This window comes from Macrobrachium rosenbergii, chromosome 29 (assembly GCF_040412425.1).
Source record: "Macrobrachium rosenbergii isolate ZJJX-2024 chromosome 29, ASM4041242v1, whole genome shotgun sequence".
Taxonomy (NCBI): domain Eukaryota; kingdom Metazoa; phylum Arthropoda; class Malacostraca; order Decapoda; family Palaemonidae; genus Macrobrachium; species Macrobrachium rosenbergii.
In genome coordinates, this window is record NC_089769.1 from 3,595,082 (window position 1) to 3,616,885 (window position 21,804).

At 36.9% G+C, this 21,804-nt stretch overlaps 2 protein-coding genes across 3 annotated transcripts; one reads left to right on the forward strand and one right to left on the reverse strand.

The window, feature by feature from the left end:
• The first annotated feature begins 404 nt into the window (after positions 1–404).
• APC4 (anaphase-promoting complex subunit 4) lies at positions 405–13,348 on the forward strand. 2 transcript variants are annotated; one of them, XM_067130815.1, is made up of 5 exons: positions 405–524; positions 2,343–2,492; positions 3,229–3,357; positions 4,611–4,741; positions 10,312–13,348. In XM_067130815.1, the coding sequence occupies exons 2-5, from the start codon at positions 2,381–2,383 to the stop codon at positions 12,274–12,276; spliced, it is 2,337 nt and encodes a 778-aa protein (XP_066986916.1). In that variant the 5' UTR covers positions 405–524; positions 2,343–2,380; the 3' UTR covers positions 12,277–13,348. The 2 variants fall into 2 exon arrangements, with proteins under 2 accessions (XP_066986916.1, XP_066986917.1); XM_067130816.1 differs by lacking the exon at positions 405–524 and adding an exon at positions 833–855.
• A 1,075-nt stretch (positions 13,349–14,423) lies between these two features.
• Positions 14,424–21,491, reverse strand: LOC136854497 (ankyrin homolog). The gene is made up of 9 exons (XM_067130817.1): positions 21,368–21,491; positions 20,306–20,404; positions 19,753–19,854; positions 19,037–19,135; positions 18,727–18,825; positions 18,183–18,281; positions 17,673–17,771; positions 17,397–17,474; positions 14,424–14,810 (listed from the first exon to the last, which is right to left on the reverse strand). The coding sequence occupies exons 1-9, from the start codon at positions 21,435–21,437 to the stop codon at positions 14,461–14,463; spliced, it is 1,095 nt and encodes a 364-aa protein (XP_066986918.1). The 5' UTR covers positions 21,438–21,491; the 3' UTR covers positions 14,424–14,460.
• Between the last annotated feature and the right edge of the window lie 313 nt (positions 21,492–21,804).

Here is a 21,804-nt window from a genome sequence, read left to right on the forward strand (position 1 = left end):
TGTGGGAAAAGAGATGTGTATGAATAATTGAAATAAGGCCAAAACTGAACGTAAAGCTAAGACAGTTGAACGCCAAAGAACGCATTTAAGACAAGAAGGCTTAAGTATTTACAAGAATGAGAAAAAGAGACTGCTATGTTGAAGAATATAGCATACGATGGAATGTTTGTATCAAAGTTCAATGTCGAGAACAAGTTTTTGTTTTTTATGTCACAAGAATTACAGAAAACTCATACAGAATTAATAAAAAATAATTTGAAAGTTTCGTGTTTAATGAATGCACTGTAGAGACTACTAAACTTATTAATTATGTGTCATGTCAAGTAAAAAAGAAACCCAAAGCTAACCCTACCGAAACTTCGTACAACTAATGGAGGTGCCGTTACAAAGGTAAGTCTTCCTCACCCTCCCAAACAAAGCGGGTATTATTTTAACTGTCATATTGACATCAGTGTTGACACAGTATTGTTTATAATAGTTTTACCCTTCAGCCAAAAAGGAAAATAATGAAAGTGATTTGAAAGGTAAATCTCTCACCACTGTTTAGGTGCACGAGGCTTAAACCAGATGAAGCTTTCCGTAAGCTTACGGAAGCGTGTGACCCTGTCAAGCTTAGCCCGCCCTATACCCTAATTTTCGTTATCAGGAAATGTTGTCAGTGTAGTCTGTTACATATTTATGTTAGTACTTAAATAAAGAATGAATTTCTCTCCACATAAATAATTAATTTCTCTCCATAAAGACTTAAACGAACCAAGGGCGTCCCCGCCTGCGTATTATTGACCCGTTTATTCCACCTTCAGCGTAGCGTAGCCGAGGCCTTAAAGGGCGTATATAAATGCCCTTATTACAATGGTAATTCAGTTCTTAGTCAAAGTCATGAACCTTATATACATCTCATTGATAATATTGCTGAATACTTATCCACATTCGTGCACGATTTCGTGTTGCTCAGGCCATCGGGAGGTAATGCAGATCAGGTTCGAGCTGGGTGGGTCGCTGGTCCTATTTTCGTAAATCCTGGGTATATTGGGGCATGATGCCATAAACTAAGGGGTAGGGGTAGAATTTCGCCGAGCGGATAAGGGGGACGGGTGGGCGTGAGAATTCCGACCGTTTCGTTTTCTGACCTTCCTAACCTGACCTAGGGTGCCGTGCCCTGACCGGCGGACTGATTTCGCTCGGGCATGTGGTGTGGCACTGGCTGTGCCCTAACCAAAACAAGCTTAAATTGCTTTTCCTAGGATGTCTTGCACTGAGTTAACCAGAACTTGCCTTCCTAACCTGAATTAGGGTGCCGTGCTCTGACCTTGGGGGCAGGGGGGCTACCCCCCAATTAACACTGACATTGAGTGCATGGACTGGCCTAGGCTACCATTTTGTGGTAGTAGGTTCAAATTACCAGTGCGTAGCCTACCCTTGTCTTTCTACTCTGCGCATTAGCCAGTTGCACACGACTGCCGCAGCCCTCTAGCTTGGCAGCTACTAGTGTACGTGCTAAATGGACGCCATTTGCAGTCCCAGCCCCTCAGGGATGAGTGTAAAAACATAAACAAATGATGGTAAATATTATGAACATAAACAAAAGATTGTAAATATTATGAACATAAACAAAAGATGGTAAATATCTTGGTTGGAGATAGGTGGGAATCAGGTTGCAGATGGCAGTAGTATTTTGCAGTTTTACGAACTAAAGTTAGGGTAGGATGGATCCGTGTCGAAATAGGTTATGTCTTTGATCTGCGTCAAGCATGGCCAAGAAGACATATTTTTGTTCATTGACCTGTGGAAATGGCTTCTACAGATCTTTGTTTATCAAAAGCTTTTTCGTGGAAGAAAAATTAAAAATAAGTATGCATTACATTAGTCAGGAAAGTAAGATATGCATAGGTTAAATTGCAATATAATCAATTAAAAAATACAGACTGGTTTGTGTATCAAAAATAATAAATACTTAAAAGTTTGTCAAAGTTTAATTGCAGGAAGGATACCAGAATTCATTTCTAGCAATTTCCATAACCTTTGTTATTCTTAGACCCCCATCTAACAAATTACCATAAATCATAAAAGTCAGTTCATCTCAGCAACCATGCACACTGGTAATTCCCAGAGTGAGCTATAATGTATGTTATCAGGTTGCGGGGTCCAGAGCAATCCAAGTTTGTTATTCTTAAGGGAATTCAAATTATAGCCAATATGTAGTGTTCCCAGAGTGAGTTGGAAATGGACCAAGCTTCAGTAGATAAATAAGTACATCCTTGTCATGTGTTTATAAATGAACCAGTGAATAACTGGACAGTTCTCCTTGCATAACAAATTTTATATTCTTTTGAAATTTGCAGGTCTGTTGATAAATTCTTGCAAGACAAGGCTATCCAGAATGGCTGTCACTTGTGTTATGAAACAAGTTGAGGAGCGCCACGTTGCTAATGAAATCACAAAATGCATCTGGTCACCGAAAATGGATTTAGTGGCTATTGCCAATGTCCAAGGTAGGGGATGCTCTTTTAGAGCTCCATGTAATTATGTTTTTGTTGGTGTACCCTAATCCATTTTTAATGCCATCATAAGAAGTACAAACCAGTATGTTAGAAATGCCATTTTTTACCGGTCTTATATGGTTAGACCAAGATGTGATATCGCCTAATCCAATAAATGATGCTTGATTATCTAATTTGCATCGTTGATCTGAATTCAGAAATATATGAGACTCAACCTTTCACTTATGCCTTCTGCTCTTGGTGTTTTTGTTCAAGACTGTTGAATTCAGTTCCTTTTTCATATAATTTATTTATGAACTCTACCATATCTCAGTTATTTTTATTAATAAAACATGATTGATTTTAATATTGTTCTACATTTTTCACTTAGTTTTTTACCAGAAAGAAATTATTACAAATTCACTTGAATATAACAAAGTTTTATGGGGCATTTTTCTTTCATTGGCTCATGTGGAGTATTCGTAGCAATTTTCTTACTTTGATAATTATATAATTTATCTACCTACATATAGTATGCTTTAAAGTATAAATTGTTCATGTTTAGTTATCCAAAGAAAAAAGTTTTAAAGAAGGTTAATAAAGAAAGAAAGAATGGAATGACGTTCACAATTTTGAATAAGTTAACTTTCAAGAGTAAAAGTATATGATAGCCAGTTGAAGGATTTTGAGTTTCCGAAAGATACACCTTCTTCAGGAATATCCTTTTAATTTCATTTCACCCTTGCAGGTCAAGTAGCCATGCATCGCTTGTCATGGCAGAGAGTTTGGCTCATCAGCTCACGAGGAGAGAACATAAAAGTGACAGGATTAGCATGGAGACCTGACAGTAAGATTCTTGCTGTTGGATATTCGTCAGGTAATGTTTGTGAAAAAGTGGAAAAATTTCTACTTTAGTTGCATGCAGTATATGCAGGGTACATAGGTCCTTTTCACCACTCTGTTTCTATTCAGAGATTGAATGGTCGATAAGAAAATCATATCAGAATACTGTAATTGGTTTGTAAAATGATTTAAGTGTCGTGATCATTTGTATTGTATTCTTTTATAATCAGCTTAATTTAGAGTTGAAAGTTGTCATTCCATTGTCAGAAACAGTAGATGTGTTCATATTAGATACAATACCATTGTTTTACTGCATGTGCAGTTTATTTCAGGAAGTGTTGAGAATTTTTAGAGACCCATAACTAAAGTCAATTTTAAATGCAGTAACAGGTTTTATACGAACAAACTCCTTTTTCTGGCTTAGAGGAATTATTCCAAGATCCTAAGATTTACTTTTGCATTAGGATTTCTCTAATACCTAGATGTTAACACAGGGCAGTACTTGTCAGTGGAATTATCATCAAAATATCTCTGCAAATTGGCAGCAGCTTCACTAATCACTTTGTCAATGCATTGATAGTTATTTTTGTGGTACACAGATGATTGATTAGGTAGCTCCATCTTCGCCCACAGTTCTCCTTTGTTCCCTCTTCGTATTCAGTAATTGCAGGTGTCTGTATATTGTATATATAGTCACATATAGAAATTTTAAATACTCTAGCATTCATGTACCATTTCCTTACCCATGTGATTGATTTTGCCTAAATCTTCAACTCACTGTGACGGAAAATGGCATTCCTGATGTAATGAGCATGAGGACTTGTTCTAGCAAAGGGGGGTACTCACTTCTGGGAATGCTCCATGTTATTTTGCATTTAGAGAGACTTGAATCCTGGTTAATAATGTATATGCCACATGGGGGTGTCATATCATGAAGTAAAATAAAGTATGTTTTATTGAAACAGTCTGTTCTAGAATATTGTATTTTGTAACCAGTTAATGCTTCAGTGTTACAGTATTTCTTTTTGGTATATTTTCTCTTGCTCGGGAATTTTGAAGTTATTTTAAAACATTATGTAAGTCGAAAGGCAGGTAGTGTTTATGAAACAAGCTTTTAGAATTTTGTATTCCATATTCAGTTAATGCTTCAGTGATAGAATATTTATTTTTATTGTTATTTTCTCATGATGGAGAATTTCAACAAATCTTAAAACACTTCATGTAAATATCATTGCCATACAAGGATAAGTATAGGAACAGATAAATTTTGATTGCGTTGTTTTCCAGGTGAAGTGGTACTTGTTGATATTGAAGATAGTAATCCTGTCCACAATTTGAATGTAAATGCTGAAGTGACGTCTCTCACTTGGGCACAGCACATATCAAAGGATGACACTAAAGATGAAACATTGTGTGAGGTAAGCTTACAAAATTTTATTTATGTAAACTAGAACAAATTTTACTGGTAGGTGTTACAATATGAAAGTATTTTTGAGGTGAAACTTACCTCCATCATTGGCTTTATCTGTGGGTACTTGTCGCAGGTTCGACAAGTGTTAAAATTAAAACAATTGTTAACGAGCGAAACGCTCCCAATAGTTACTCCCCCACCCTTTTCCAGGTCATTGGTCTGTATTTGGCAATGTAGATTCTTCTTCTTTATCTTCCTTATCAAAATCTGTTAGATTCTGTAAAGTAAGCTACAAGGCCAGATTGGTAATTAACATGCATATTATAAGTAACTGACGTACTTACGCACCAACTTGCATGAATCATTGAGAGGTGATTTACGATTCTGACAACCTTCGTGATCATTGCAAGATTGGTAATTGACATGCGTACTGTATTCAGTAATTGATGCACGAACGCATGAACTTCCTTGGATCATCGAGAAGTAATTTATGATCCTGTCATCGAGAGGTGATGTATGATTCTAACAACCTTTGTGGTCATTGCAAGGATTGGTCTTTGGGAGAGTTAAAAGAGAATAAATCGCTGAATTAAAAGAGAAAGATAGACTTATGAGGGATTAAAAGAAAGTCTTGAATCTAGGTTTTCTTTAGAATTAACATCTGGTCAAGAAGTTAGAGATAAGTCTATGAGTCTTTAGTAGATATAAATCCTTCTACACCCAAGGGTTTAGTAAAATGTTAATGATAGTTTATTTAAAAAACTGTGACCTGTTTCAGGACCAGAAAATAACTGACAAAGCTTAATGAAGAAAACTATGGCAGTTATATTTTTCACATCTTATGCTATTTTTGCATATAGGCACAATGAACTCATGCAATTATTGTACTGTGGTCCAAGTTTTTAGATTCCCTCGTCGTACACCCTCATCACTAACTCATTAGAAATTCATTGACTGGTTCCTTCAGCTCCAAGGCCCCTCATACACCCTCAGTTAAACTGTCAGTCAGCCAGAACCTTGAGGAACTACATTCTAAAGCCTCCCCATACACCATCTAGTCAGTCCTAAAAGCGTGGCATCAGTTCTTCGAATGGTTTCATGGAGAGGCCATGGGTGGTCTTGGGTGCTCTTCAAGAGCCCAAGAAAATTGAAACATTATACTGTACATGTGCAGCACTTGTTTGCACGATTGTATCGTAGGAATAATAAGAGATAGCTTGTTGACACAGTCTAAGAAATAGCAGAAATAACTTTTACCCTTTAGATAAAACAAAATAGTTTGCTGTCATGGTTTTAATTATTAAAATACAGTTGAGCTAAACAAATATACTGTATAATGTACATACACGTTGTACATATTTGTATACTATCATACTTCAGTATGTTGGCAGTTTTATTTGTTATGCTTGTTGAAGTTTCCTTTGTAATTCTAATGGTAAACAGTAGAAAATAAGTATTGGTAGGCTGAACTTCTGGTGCAAATAGTTTTATAGACCTTGCAAAATTAGCAGAAATAAATGTGAATTATAAGAAATTAATACATGTTATCAACTAGCTGCATATTGTGACACATGCAGCCACCTTTCTAGCCGACAACTGTAGTTGGACTGGAACCTTGCCTACAGTCCAGTCCACAAGTGTACTTTGGTTGCCAATCTTCAAGAAATGAAGGACAGATTTTAAGATTTTAAGTGTGCATGTCCAGGTTTCAGGTGGATTTTCAGTCCAAATTATGTCTTCAGATGACAAAATTGGACTGCATTTCACAGAACCTAATTGTTTAACTGAGTATGTAAGAGTGTCCCTAGGCTGTCTTGCAGTTCTGCATGGCCTGCTGTAATTACTTCAGTAGTGCACAAAATTTGTCATTTTTTATGTCTCCTTGGGGCATGAACTCAACAAAGTGGAATGTTGGTGCCCCAGAAGACAGTTACCAGGAATTTCCGATTGAATGTATACTTGAATTTAGTTAGTTTGGATGGTGGTTTGAGGGTGATGTCATTCCATCAATTGATGCTTGTTCTCAGGTGTTACATAAGAAACCTAAGTTTCATGATGTCAAAGTTGTGCAACTAAGAAGGTACTCTGGTGGGCCAATTAGAATGGCATGAGAAGCTTAAGAGATGAAAAAAACTATCTCATTGCTGAATGAGCAAGCAGTTGAGATGTATGATGAAGGAATCCAGAAACTTTTCATAAGGCACCATAAGGGCATATATATCCAGATGACTACATGAAAAATAATGTGCTTTGTGTAAATGTAAGAAGAAAAGTTTCTTCATAAATCTTTCTGTTATTTTATAGTTCTTTTAATTGGTATTAAGTTTCCAAACTGTCATTGAACTATGCAGTTTGGTGTTTTATTTTAATCTTTGTTCATTTGTGCAGATGTGTATGTGAAGCTTTCAGGTTTTGTTCTTATGCTTTGAAAATTCATAAGTACATATGGATTTTATATAAGTAACTTACCCAGTAATTACTTAGCTAGGAGTTTCTCTTGCCTCGGCAGCTCAAATTAAAAAATTCGCCGGTTAGCACTTCACAGTTTAGTGCATGAGGCTGGTCTCACCCACTAACGAGAGTATCAGGAATTACTCGGCAATACTCGTCATTACGTTTTTGCCGACGCTCGAGTCAACAGGGAGCGTCTTTGGCAGCTTTGTTCTTGAATTTGCCGGTTGGAGACCAGGTTTTGGTGATGTTTTATTGCCAATTTTGGGTAGCCTTCAAGCTTACAACATTCAGGACAGTATTTGACTGTTTTGTTTAAGTTTTCATAATTTACAACAGTAGCAAATTTGCAGTCAATTGTTTAACTACTGGTAGTTTAACCACAATATCAGCTTTACCGGTGAATGTAAACATTGTGTTTATTGTCGAACAAGTAATTATGATTTTGTGTACTTATCTGCGAGACTCACTCTTAATTAGAATTTGAGACATGTATGTATGATGATACTGTGTGTACTTCGTCTTGGTTGGTAAAGTTAATTTCCTTTTCCGAATAGCTTAATGATAATATTGTGTTTGCTACCGAACTGACTTTCCTTTCTGAGTAGCGTAAGAAATTGAAGTTTTGCGTTCACTACCTCATTTTTTTTTCGATTAGCGTAAAACAAATGTTAATATTGCGTTCTCTACCCAACCAATATTTCCAATAATGAAATGCATAACTGTAATTCTCAAATAATTTGATAAGAATTAAGATATGTTTTTATTATAGTACTCTTTGTACTTCATCGTGGTCAGTAAAGGTTAACTTTCTTTTTCCGAGTAGCATAATAAACATAACTTTGTATTCGCTACTGGACCAATATTTTGGGAAATGAAGTGTATATCTGCAATTCTCAAATAATGTGTGATAAGTATTGAGATATGTATGTATGATGGTACTCTGTGTACTTGAACTGAGCCGTCAGAAATTCACTCTTACTCCCGAGTGGACTTTGAATCTCCTGATCTGTCGAGCTTTGTGCTATTTGTGGGGCAGGCCGACCTTGGCTGTCTGCCACTTAAAGGAACCTTCTTGCTTAGGCAACGGACACCATTCTGCAAATTCTTGGTAACTTTGACTTCTATGCTTTTCCACCGTTTGACATGGTCAAGGAAAAGCTGGATTTTTCAGACTTGTCAGAACGTTATGATGTTCCTCGTAACCCCGTCTGAATTGTAACTTATGGTTCCCGGTTTGCTGTAATTGATTGGTGAACTCTCCCAGAATCCTTCCACTTTTTGTAACTTCTCAAACAGTTTCACTTTAAGAGACACTATCAAGGGTGGTACACTCTTCTGTGGACAGGCTTTGGGCTGTCCGGGTGTTTATCAGGAAAGAGATGTTTTTTCAGAGTTGCCACAAGACATTTGAGAGATGTAGACAGGGGTATTGAGCTACGTCTGATTCAGTAATGTTGGTTGCTTGTTTACCCTGGGAATTTTTAACTGAGAACGAGGACCCTTTCATGACCTGGATCCGTTTCTCTCTCTCTCAAGAACTTAATGGAAGAGAGGATGGTTTTGACAACTGGGGCTTGTACTCTGGGCTCCCAGGAGCCCCCATCAGCCCAAGCTTTTTTCCTCACCTGACTTCCATTTTACCTGGTGCCAGCTCTATCCCGAGCTTCTTGGAGCACCCGCCAGCTCCCAACCAATTAGTTAGCTGACGACCAGCTCTGCTGGTCCCAGGTACAGCCTGGCATCAGCTCAGTACACCCAGCGCCTGGCGCCAGCTTCCAGTCGTCTGGCGCCAACTCTCCCCGCATCCTTGGCTCTGGGGAAGAGTAAGAAGCTCTCTTTCTGTTGGAGTTTTTCTGGTATGACCTGAGCAGGATTGGGAGCACAGGAGGTCTTTCATGACATTTAGTGTTCTAGCACCCTCTGTGTAAGAACGTATGGTCCTCTCTTGTGTAGTTTCTGGAGAGCTACTGGCCTACTTTTAGTGAAAGCCAGAGACGTCAGTACAACTTCTACCTCATTAGCTTTCAGGCATTGTGTGCCCTTGACGTCTAGTCTACAATCGACCTTTTCTGAAACACCCTCAGATGTAGGAGAGCATTTTCCTCCTTTTAAGGAAAGCTGAGGATGTCAGAACAGCTTCTACCTCATTAGCTTTCAGGCACTTTATGCCTCTGACGTCCATTCTGCAATTGACCTCCTGGAAGTGTAATCGATCTTCACTTCCTGCTTTCTGAAAAAAGTTAAAACAGTGTTAGATTCTTGCATTACCTTGTGATCATTATTAGTAACCGGCAAGGCATCGCGGAAGGAAGCAAAGGATTTTCTCCTACTATCTGTTCACCTTGTAGTAAGGTGCCGAGATTTGTGAGAGCCGGGGGATACAGTATACCTGAAGCACCCATTACTGTCAGTGGATGGATCATGGTCTTTCTTTCAGTGCAAGTGACAGTTTTACCTGGTTGTTTTTATATTCGTGCTGTGCTTAGGGCAAGGGCACTTTTTAAAGTTTTGCTAGCCATCGGATAACTCCTTGAACCGCATAACTTCACTGATGCTTTGCTAACCATCAGAGTACTCCTTGGCTACAAAGCTCCCACTTAAGTAGCGACACTCCTGGCTTTACTGCCACACTGCTACAGGTTAAGTTAAGCAACAACCAGAGGCAGTTCTCTATTGCAGGCTCTCTTAACTAACAAAGAACTACAAGCATTGCATCCAATGCTGGCAACTTATCTAGTACAGTATCTCAAATCATTACATGAATTAATGATTGGGAACAGAATTTGTCCATGAATCCCCACCACCTGTCAATGGACATAAAGCATAAACATAATGATGAGTATTTGCCAAGTAGTTCCTGATACTCTCATTAGTGGGCAAGACCAGTCACCTGCACAAAACTGTGAAGCACTAACAAGCAAAATTTTGAATTTGAGCTGCCGAGGCAAGAGAAACTCGTAGCCAAGTAATTACTGGCTAAGTACAGTATATAAAAACTTTATTTTATTATAAAAATGTCATTTTAAGGCTCAGGTAACGTAACTTGATATTGATGCTACATTTGTTCATACTATTCATTATTACTTGTTGCCACATTGCTGTTATTTCATCAATTTCCTGCAGGATAACTCGGAAGTCTACTTACCTCCTCTGGCTTCACTCACCAAAACTTATTCTCCCAACACCATCGAAGACCGCGATGAGGGGTGGCAAGATGGCCATCTTTTGAAAGATCAGACGTCTCTGACCCTTCTTACTGTTGCAACAGCTGATGCATCTGTGTACATATATGCATTTGGACTCTTTCACTGTGCCACTGTTGACTTAAGGGACTCTGTCCCTGGAGCAGGTCGCGTGATCGATGCCACTCCTTCTCATGACCTGCACATAATCAGTTGTGTTGCAGAATGTGACAACAATGGTGAAAAATCAATTATTCATGTTACTGTAGAAACAATGATTCTTGCATGTCGACACAAAGAACTTCAAGCACTTGCCTACAGATACGGCAAAATTTATGGTCTCATGATGTATGCATCACAGACGATTACTCTGCTGACTGAGGCATGGGAAAATATATTATTGGAGCTTGATGGAAAATTATCAAAGTATGCAAGCACAGTTCCAGCCGGTGGTGTATCTGCTGATTTTTTAGACTTACTGGTGTTTGGTCTCTCATCTCCCGAGTTTGATATATTTCTTTCAAATCAGCTAACTGAGAAGGGTTTGAAAAAACTGGGTCATTCAATAGAATTAAGTTATTCAAATATCCAGAAGTTGGTCCTGAGAAACGTTCAATCTGTTGGCCAAGCGCTAGTTTTTCAGTTAAGTGCTCTTGTAGGATTAGCTCGGGACTATGACCATTTTGGGATGCTGGGTGTTCAAGAAGATGTAGTTATTAATGCAATCAGAGAAACAGGATCTTTTGTATTAAAAGCTGTTGAGTTACAGCAGGTCATTGATGGTTCAATGAATACTTTTAAGTCTTTTCTTCGTTGGCTATACGTAGTCGTCCAGAGAATCCGTGGGGAAGCAGTACCAGATGAAATAAGTCGTATGACGCAACAGGATTTAACTTACATTACAGAATTCCTTCACGATACTCTTGAAGATACAACCATAGGTCCCGATGGGGAAAAGCAAACCAAATTCAGATTAGAACGTGTAGGTCAGTACCTTAAAGATGAACCTCTGTCTTGCCCCCCTGATTCTGGACGCAACCCGTGGGTTCAGTTTTTAGAGAAACATCCGCAGCTGGCCAACCATCCCATCATATTTCCTCACAATAAAGAGCGCTCTTTGTTACAGGAACACAATAGCCTTGTACAGGTACTAGAAAATATGGCTGGGCAGCCAGAACAAGTTATAAGTGGAGCAGTTAATATTGTCTCCTGGGTACCTTTCATGAATGTCACAGCAAATGGATCGGTAAACGTAAGTCAAATAAGCTGTTCGCGTACAAATGCTATGTATACTGTTTTATTACCAGGGCCACAACAATCCTTAATGTATTTGGCTAGGTGGTCAACTCTAGCTGAACACCTTGCACAGTCAGTTGATATTCCTGGTCCTGCTCACCATGTAGAAGCTGTTCCATTTGTATTTTCGCGCTTAGAAGGGGTGAGAGGATGCTCTGCTGATCAACCTGGTACACCTTTACCTTTACTGAAGGTGATTGGAGCTCAGTTTTATACAGAGGAAACTTTATCAGTATTAGCTCAAGATCCAGGTGACCCAAAGGCATCAATATTCATCCAGTTGTGGATGGTAGCTGCTTGTGGAGAGCTCCAGCCTTTAGCTTTGTATGGGGGAAGAAGTTTGGCTGATGCAGGCATCACACCAAGGGACGCCAGCACACTAGTTGATGCGAGTGGCTATAGACGTCTTGAAGTTGGTACTCTGTCAACACTGGCAGTGTCTGGGTCTCGAAAAGTTGCCCTTCTGTTGTCGGAAAATAGGAGAAGAGTTAGACTTTTTGAAATGGAAGTAGAAGAGGATGATGATGATGAAGATGAGGAAGACACAGCTCAGCATGAGTCCATCATGAATGCATCAGGCGCCTCAGATGATCCCGTTGATAATGTGTGACGATAGAAAATTATTTTAGCTTTTAATATATCGTCAGGTGTGTTCATAAAGAAGACTGACCTGCTGTTTGACTTACGTTATAATGCACGATAGTTGTAGTTGAAGTCAAGCGCTGAATTTCAAAGTACTTTAAGCACTGCAAAGGCCAGACTGTTGGACAATTCACCACAAGGTGGATGTCCTGCTCTGTCATTACTAGTTCACCTCATAGAGCAGATGGTTCTAGAGCATTCTAGAGCACTTTGCATCTTTCTGTACAAGTTCATTATATAGCATTTGCCTTGTAGAACATCACCATCCAGATTTTTTTAAGGTGACATGTTATTAACCAATAGCCAGAAATCTTGTGTTTCATTTGCTGTAAAATGGTGAAATGATCTGCTAGAAGTGTTGGTGCAGATCGCAAGTTTCAGGGAGGCTGTGATATATGTATTGAAAGCTTCATCCATTGTTGCTGTTATTTACTTGCATTTAATTGCTGGTTCTTTATTTAAATATTTATTTGTTTATTAATACATCTTTATTTCTTTTTTGTTCTCCAAATGGAAACATGTTAGACATTATGAATCTTTATGAATTATGAATAATATGGATTATGAATAATGATGATATTAATTGTGATAATAATTCCAAAATTATTGCACTGTTTTCTTCAGTAGTTTTCATGCAATACTAGATATTTAATGCTTCTCATTACGACTGGATTGAGGTGTTGCAAGGGATTGGCAAGGAAGGATTCTGGTGTGATTAGACACAAGTCAATTAGATATAGCAGGCTGAAAAGCCTCTGCTCATAAATCCTGTCAAATAACTATAAAGTTTAAATGAAATAACAAGCTTGTTGTTGCTATGGACATGTACAAAAGATTTAATTTGTATTTTTTTGTTGCATGTATATTCAAGTACATGTGAGAGGGAGGATCTTCCATGTGTAGTCTTCTTTTCATTCAGACAAACATAGAAATTCAGCACTTGACTCAGACGATCCATATTAGATATTTAGGTATGAGTTTAATAAGATATTTGTATTTGTGAAAATCATTGCTTCTATTTTTAATAAATAATTTTTGTAGCTGATTGTTTCTTTTGTATTCCACTGCCCTTTAGGTTTATGTCCCAAACTTTCATTTTCTGTTCACATGAGAGCACAGTTATTGTTTTAGGCCAATCTCAGTGGTTCAGACCAAGTCCTAAATCCAAGTGACTTCTTCAAGTGTAATGTTGTGCTAGAACCACCCCATCATTTTTTGTCATTTTATTGTTCTCTTGTAATGCTTGGTTTTCAGTGAGGGGTAATAAGTCTTGTCACTGCTTGTCAGAAAATTACTTTTCATGATATTGCCTTTTCGTATCAGTTTTGATAAATTCTGAAATCATAAATTTTTTGTCGTTGCTACCCGTCTCCCATGGTCATTGGAATCTGGTTCTACAATCTAATATGTCACCTAAATAGAGTATTGGGAACATTTCACCTCCTGCAGAGTCTGTTTCTTGGCCATGACGTGATCCTCCTTCATCACGCCACATGCCAGAATTTTAATCCTAAGCACCTTAGTTGATGCCATTTAACCATGTCCCTTGCCCACAGGAGCCTCACAGACAATGTCTGCACAGCACCTTCTGTGTCTCTCACGTTACCATAATCTTGATTTTTTTGAACCTCATTACTAGCCATTCCCCTTCACACCAGCCTCATAAGGTGAGTCACAAGTTTCAGTAATTTTCATAGGAGCATATGTACCAACATCATCCGACACCTGGATGTTTACCCATTGACAGACCTAGTTCAGTGTTGCTTTATTTCACCTATCGGAAGACTACTGGTGTAGCAGACAAGTCATTGCTGTCATCTGTTGGCCTTATTATGATTAGTGTCCCCTAAGCTGTTGGTGCTAGTTTTGATTCTTTTTAGTTTCTGATGAGGCAAGAGCATACCTTTGCGCTCACCCCTCCTATCCCTTCTCTTTCATCCTGATTTGTAATCAGGAACAAATGTAACAGCTGATATATTGTAATGATTTTTAACACTTTTACAAAACTATGTATACTGTAGACATATCAGTATTGCCAAGGCCCCATATGGCTATAGCAGAAACAAATGAAAAGGGCAAGATTACCTTGTTGCAGTTGGAAATAATACTCCTTGCTAATTAATGGCTTCTAATATTTATAAATATGTTGTCATTAAAACATACACGCCCCCAATGTATGCCAGTGTAACAAACAGGAAAATACTATGATGTTGATATTCAGTGTCAAAGGTGGTTTTGCAGAACATATTATCACATAAGATGGAGGGGGACCATACTTCGAACTTGACCTCTCAGGTTTCTTGCTCGTGTGCAGTACTGCTTCAGTGATGGGTGATGGTTTATACAAAGATGGTGTTGTTTCAAACTGTTCATCGACTTGTGTTTCGTCTGTGGTTGTAGGTGTGGGGGAAGATGGTTGAAGTGTGTGTATGTGAATTATTTCTGGTGCTTCGGTCGTTGGTAACGAGCGCTGACAGAGGACCGCATTCTCCACGGTATTTTCTGTAAGAGGATAATTTCAATCAATTATTTCTCTTAATTTTAATCATGTTTTACAGATATTGGTTACATAGTAGCCAGTGCTCTGGGACCCATTTATGCTAAAATTAATTAATGGTTCATGCAATGTTTCAGCTTATTTTAAAGCATGAAAGGTCTGAAATACCTCTACACAATTTTAAACAAAAGCTATTGGCTAAAAAGTGAAGGTTCAAGCTACAGTCAGTCTTGACTATCTGTTTCTTATGTGCCTTTAAACAACCAGTCTTTTTAGGCACTAAGGAAAACCACTCTCGGTTGGTCCATATTGTTGTAGATATGGTCAGTACATGAATGATTTGTATATCACGGATCATCTTTGATAATACTCTCGTTTTCTGGCACATGCATTCAAAGGGAATCACAAGTACTTGGACTGAATTAGCTTTCATTTCAATATAGAAACAACTAAAAGTAGCGAAAATGGAGACTACAAAAAATAATCTAAGCAGAAATGGTCTATTGATCCAAGCAATGTTGAAAGGTAGCTCAACCTTATTTTGTACTGTGAATTTTGATTTTTTCACGTTCCAGAAACTGATGCACCCCATTCATCTTGGGATTTTCTGCGGAACATGTCTATAAATTATTCGCGAAAAATTCAGCAGTTTGCGGACTTTTTTCATTGGGAAATATTTGCTGATTAGTGTATTTCGATGTTATTTTCATGACTAAATACATTTTTTTATAATAAAAAAATTATTTACTAATCTTCAAATATTATTAAGATTAATAAGATTAAATAATAATAACAATAACAATACTCTAAGATTAAATAATACGTAACTCAGAGAGAGAGAGAGAAACTGGTTTTCTCCCCTACATTCAGGATGGACCGACCTCATTGAAAGGAAGATAGATGCTCAGAATTGATACTAATGAGATATTGAAATTATATTAAAGTACTATTGAAATTTTATTGAAATATATTAAGTGTTTCAGGATGATAGTATAAGAATTTTTAGAGGGTACATTTTATGATAAAATAATGATTTATGGTACGTTCTAATTTTCAAATATTAATATTATTAAGTTTAATAAGACTAAATGATAACATCAAATAGAAATAATTTTTTTCTCTCTCTCTCTCTCTCTCTCTCTCTCTCTCTCTCTCTTCTTATTTAGATGAGAGAATTTTTCTGACGTAATATGTTTCTTGTGTATGATAAATAAATGATTTACCTAGTAATTTTCAAATATTAGGATTAATAAGATGAAATGATAAATAAATATATATTTACCTATATAATTTTATATAAATATTAGGATTAATATATATTATAATATATAATAATTTTCCATGCATTTATATATATATATATATTTTTTAATATTTTTGTGCAAACAAATTTTGATTCTCAGTGATTCCCTTTTTTATCCTCGACTTGAGAAAGGAGGGGGGAGGGTGAATGCCAATTTACTTGACAGTTTGACATATTGGCCGGAGGGGAAGAAGTCAGAAGCGATGCCCTCAGAAGCTCATGGATTCCAATCTTTTGATATTGTAGAGGAGTTATTCTCAGTTTGACTCCGGAGGGGAAGAAGTCTCTCTCTCTCTCTCTCTCTCTGATCTCTCTCTCTCTCTCTCTCTCTCTCTCTCAGGAAAAGATACTGTTCGTGTGTGTGTGTGTCCATAGTGTTTTAAAAATGTGTAGTAAAGGTATTACATCTTCAGAAGACAAAAAAACATAAAAATTTTGTTGTTGTCAGAGAGATTAAAGAGATAAACTCTCTCTCTCTCTCTCTCTCTCTCTCTCTCTCTCTCTCTCTCTCTCTCTCTCTCTCTCTCTCTCTCTCTCTCTCCCCAACCAGCATTGTTAATTATAAGTCGAAGTGGTAGCTCTTTCTCTCTGCTTTGGCTGGAAGCTTAGAAGTATGTATATATATATATTTTTAAGGGTACTAATGTTTAAGATGACTTTGAAATGATATTAATAATATAATTTCAAAGATTAATACAGTAATAGGATAATAATTTAAAGTGTATTTGATGTAGGACAATACTTTAAGTATACATATGGTACTTGAACTTTCAAGATAGGCAGTTATGAGCGTTTTTAGAGGGGAGGTAACAAGTATTCGCGGACTGTAACTATTCGCGGTGGGGGGATGTTGTCTGGAACGCATCCCCCGCGAATTCAATTATTAACAATACCACTTACATAAGGTATAAGGCATCATAATAGCAAGTCACTGAAGACTAACATTTCTACCTGTAAGTGTATGTAGAAGGTAACATATTGGTGATAATATAGTATTACCACTGACCTCCTTATAGGCAATTTACCTGTAGTTAGAACACTTCATGCTATTCATGTCTCTTAATTGTCATCTTTAAAAATCACATCCTTTTGAAAAAAAAAATTGTCTGAAATATTAGATTCTGAAGAAGAAATTAAATTACTGGTTAAACTCTGATTGACACAGATGATGCCCAGAAAGAGAAGACTATATAATCAATCTGGATTGTGGACAAGTCCATCAAATGTGACATGAAGGATATCCATAGAAAATGAGCACTGCCAAGGACTGTTAAAAGCGGTACCTTACCTGAACATGGATGTTTTTTCAGTACTTTGACAGCTCTTAGGTGACCATTCCTTCTTGCCCATTGCAAACTTGTCCTTCCTGGAGAAAGGGGGATAATGCTCAGAACAAATACGACTCTAAAATAATTGAAATTGGTTAGCTTTTGCAGAATATAATTTCATTTCATCTTTTACAGATTGATTATTTTGAAGACTAACTTGTGAAACTTTAAGAAGTCGAGAAAGCTGGCAGTAAATTGTGTGTCACTTGCTCATGAAAATCCCAAACTGTTCTTACCAGTGTTGTCCTGTATTTGGGGATCAGCGCCTGCTTCTAACAGCCTAGTAATTACCGTGCTATGTCCTCTCTTGCTGGCCCATATCATTGCAGTACAACCTGGTCAACGAGTGAAAATGCCTTTGGGTTGATGCAGTGGCATACATTTTTTTAATAGACTCGAGCATTCATGATACTCCAAAATGCTGATGTGTTGAGATAACTTCATCTTGAATAAATGTGCTTATTATGAAATGCTGATGTGTTAAATAGGCATGCAATCATGCATATGTGGAGACCTTTCAGAGTTATGCATAGGATATAGATGTTCTTCGTTTTCTCAGATCTTTGAATAAATTCTTCCCCACACCTTGAAGACCTATCTCTCTGTCTATATTTTCTCCACATTTTTTCAAAAACATTTTTGCCCAATGCATGACATTACTGGTAGCTGTAGAGCAACTTGCATCTAATAATAAACCAATATGGTACTCACACTTTTATGAGTGCGTGTGTGTGCTAATTACCTACCATCTTTATCCTGCAAGTCAAGTTGAACCCCGACATTTATTAGTTCTTGCAATATGGTTCCATGTCCGTAGATAGATGCTTTCATCAGTGCTGTTTGATCTGTTGTGAGATATAACAGGTGCATCTGTTAGTGATATCTTGAAGTTTGTGAGGAAATTTGAGCAAATCCCTCATTTTTATCAGGTCATAGTGCCAGTATGAAATGTTCAATTCAGAGAAAAAGATGACAAACATTTTTCTGGATGGACAGTAAGTGGAATGTTTTTATATAAGTTTGAAAGAGGATATTGGAATCAAAATTAATTGCAAAAGGAAGCATGAGCAATATCCATTCTCATATGAATTGCTTTCTTGATAATAAGGAATACTCTGCATCATAAACTGAGCCACAAACCCTAGTACAGTATTTATATGATAATATGCGTGCACATGCAAACTAAATACTGTATTAAGAATGACCATAATGAAGCATATTATTGTACAGTATTTGAATGTATAGCATCATACAGTAATTATTGTATTCAAATACTTTCAAACTCCTTACTGTAAATGTTAAGTAAGTTCGGGTCAGCTCCAGTTTCGATGAGTATTTTGGTTGCTTTCATGTGTCCCCATATTGTTGCAGTTTGCAGCGCAGTTACACCTTTTAGTGAATAAAAAAACATGTTACCAAATGCACAAAATTTTGCTTGTGGAAGTACAAAAATTCAGACAAGGAAAAAACTACTTAAACACTTGATTACTTGAAAAGTACCTCTTATTTCGATGTTTTTCACTTGAGCCTTTTGTTCAAAAAAATCTATTCTTTGTATTCAACATTATTTAGACAAACAACAGAAAATGTGACTGCTTACCCCAGGAAGTTTGAAGATCAACATTAGCACCAGCATTTATCAAGGCCTCCATAATTTGGCGCTCGTTGTGTCTAGTTGCCAAGTAAAGAGCAAAATAACCTACAAATGAAACCATATAGTCTGAGCACTGTAAGACAAAAAAATTAATGTCGATACAATTTTTAAAAACTTGTCATGTGAATTTTTCTGCCTGCATGAGAGGCTCCAAAATTTAAGCATGACTTTTTTTTCTAAAACTATTCAATGTATGTTTTTTTAATTTAATATGCAAAGTTGTGTAGGGATAGTGTCTTCAAGGAAGCATATTTTCTTTGCTGGTACAAGGCATCTCCAGCATTTGCACTCAAACTCCAGAAGTTGTCATGATCAACTTAAGTTTTATAAACTTGTATTAGTAGGTAGATACAAAACTTATCGAGCATTGACCACGAGAATAGATAAATACAACGTAGGCATACATAGGAAATATGAGTCAAAGAAACATGATCCCTCTTCAGGAAAATAGGTACTGTAATCTGATGGATTCATGTAGAACCTGAAAAAATATCATGCTGATTCTGTCATTGGCTGTTTGTATAAATACATCTGGATAAATAATACACCTCTAGTACATACGGAATGTTCTTGAGTGTATCCTTCATAATCAGCTTTACCTGGTTATAGCGAGATACAATTGCTTCAGTTGTTTACAGAACATCAAAAAGCACCATACTTACGGCTGCTTGGTGTCTGATAGTTCGGGTTGGCTTCTTTTGTGAGTAATTCATTGACCATCTGTAGAGAACGATGCCACGTAGCCTGCAGTAAAGCCGTGTAACCTGTGTTCAGGTGAATGCAAATGATTGAATCTTGTAGAGATGTAAATAACGTTGTCATTTCTCTTCCAGTGCCTTATTTGATCTCACATTTTTTGTAAATTTTATTAATACGGAACAAGTAAGATTGGTTTCTAAACAATTACATTTAGACTTACATGTATTGTAATAACAAATAGGACACCATAGGAGGGGGTGAAGAGCTGAGGCTTTGTCCCAAAGATTGTAATAGATCTGTCTCTTCAGAGATGGAAGGTTACAGGGATTAAGGAAAGTGCAAGGGTGGATCGAATCAATATTACCTGATATTTTCTTTGAGAAAGCCTTATACTTTCTTGATCACTTGTTTCAGATGGTTTGTTTGTATCCACTAATTATGGAGTCTCAGTTGAGAGAGAGAATATTGCAAATGAAACTTTGCACCTGTAGTGACTGGTTCATCACATGAACTTACCCTCAGCTGCTGGAACATTAGGATTCGCCCCATTCTCCAGCAATAATTTCAAAATTTCCAATGACCCCTTTTTAGCTGCAATGTACACTGCTGTTTCACCTGTAAAAGCAAAATATTTTGGCTGATTTTAAAAAATAGATTATGCATAAAAGTTAACAATAAACAAATTATATAAAATTTAGTATAAAAGGTTGTTTCCTGACAGGTTCTTGATTTTTCTCATTGGCCAAGTAAACATGAGGCAATATGAAAATAAACCCCAAAAAAACTGAACCAATGTTTTCTGACATTTTAAAAGGCACAATTTCAATTCTGTTTAGCTTGATGCTTAGACCCTGTAACCTTTGGGAAACAAAAAGAAAAATCCAATTGAATCATCAATGCTTCCTTGCTTTGTTTGAGATTAGGGAGGTACTACTGCTTTTGCAACAGCACTTATAGATCATGCCCAACTCCACTCATTTATTTTCCTTAATGCAATCCCTGAGTATTTATACATGTGATAATGTGCATATTTATTTATCTTTGTGTTATTCTTATCAGTAGTTTTCCATACATCTCTGCTCCTTTTTCTCCATTTCACAAAGCTTGTGGTTATTTTAGCAACAAAAGCCTGCTAATGTGGGTGACAGATAAGTGTTTGCACTTTTCGGATCATGATTATAATAAAGACCCAGGTTTCACCTCAAATATAGCCTTACATGTCAAAATCCATTGTTCATTGGTTGAACTATAAATATGGTAGCTATTTTTCTTCTCTTTCACTAATCAGGATTATGTAATTTGCTATAGAAGCACTCGTATAAACTCAAAAAATCATTAAAAAATTTTTGCAACTTAAAATGTGCAATACAAGCTATAAAAGAGTTGTACTTTTGTAAAGACTGTAATTACTAACCTACTTAGATTTCATCCATGTAATAAAAAAAAAGAGAAAGATCATCTCAGGTGTAGACAGAGTCCTCCCAACAAAGAGAATATTCTTTATGTATTTTCATACATAAACCCCTTTGAGATTTGCCCCCTTCATGATATAGTGTTGTGTGTCCTTATAGTGCTTACCAAAATAACTTTTGTGATTGACGTTGGCCCCTCTCTCCAGCAGACTTTGCACGATGTCTCTGCTGTTCATCTCTGCTGCCCAAATCAGAGCTGTGTATCCCGATACCTTCCTAGAGAGGATTAAATTGTTGTGAGTAAACATGGGTTGGTTTTTGAAAGTTCAAAGTATGGGTCATGTTTTTCATATATGGAGGTTCTAGTGTGTAAAAATTCCTTATTTCTTGAATTTTCATACCTACTAAAACATGTTGAGGACGAATCACCAATTACAAGAACATGGAAAAAGTAGAAAATGGTCTTGTGTGTATTTGCAGTCTTTCTTAAAGCTGTTCTAAGTTTTTGAAGTATAGGGACTTTTTTTAAAAGTAGAAAACGTTTCATATCAGGCAATCCTTCAGGAAGAAATATCTCCCCATTTAACAGACGAAATTTATATA

Excerpts from the sequence above, each read along its gene's own strand:
- APC4 (XM_067130815.1), top strand. The coding sequence starts at position 2,381 with ATGGCTGTCACTTGTGTTATGAAACAAGTTGAGGAGCGCCACGTTGCT. Across the intron at positions 2,493-3,228 it reads GGCTATTGCCAATGTCCAAG|GTCAAGTAGCCATGCATCGC; the intron begins GTAGGGGATGCT and ends TCACCCTTGCAG. Across the intron at positions 3,358-4,610 it reads TGCTGTTGGATATTCGTCAG|GTGAAGTGGTACTTGTTGAT; the intron begins GTAATGTTTGTG and ends GTTGTTTTCCAG.
- LOC136854497 (XM_067130817.1), bottom strand. The coding sequence starts at position 21,437 with ATGAACAGCAGAGACATCGTGCAAAGTCTGCTGGAGAGAGGGGCCAAC. Across the intron at positions 19,855-20,305 it reads TAATGTTCCAGCAGCTGAGG|GTTACACGGCTTTACTGCAG; the intron begins GTAAGTTCATGT and ends ACCTGAACACAG. Across the intron at positions 18,282-18,726 it reads GAACTTACTTAACATTTACA|ATCAAACAGCACTGATGAAA; the intron begins GTAAGGAGTTTG and ends ATCTCACAACAG.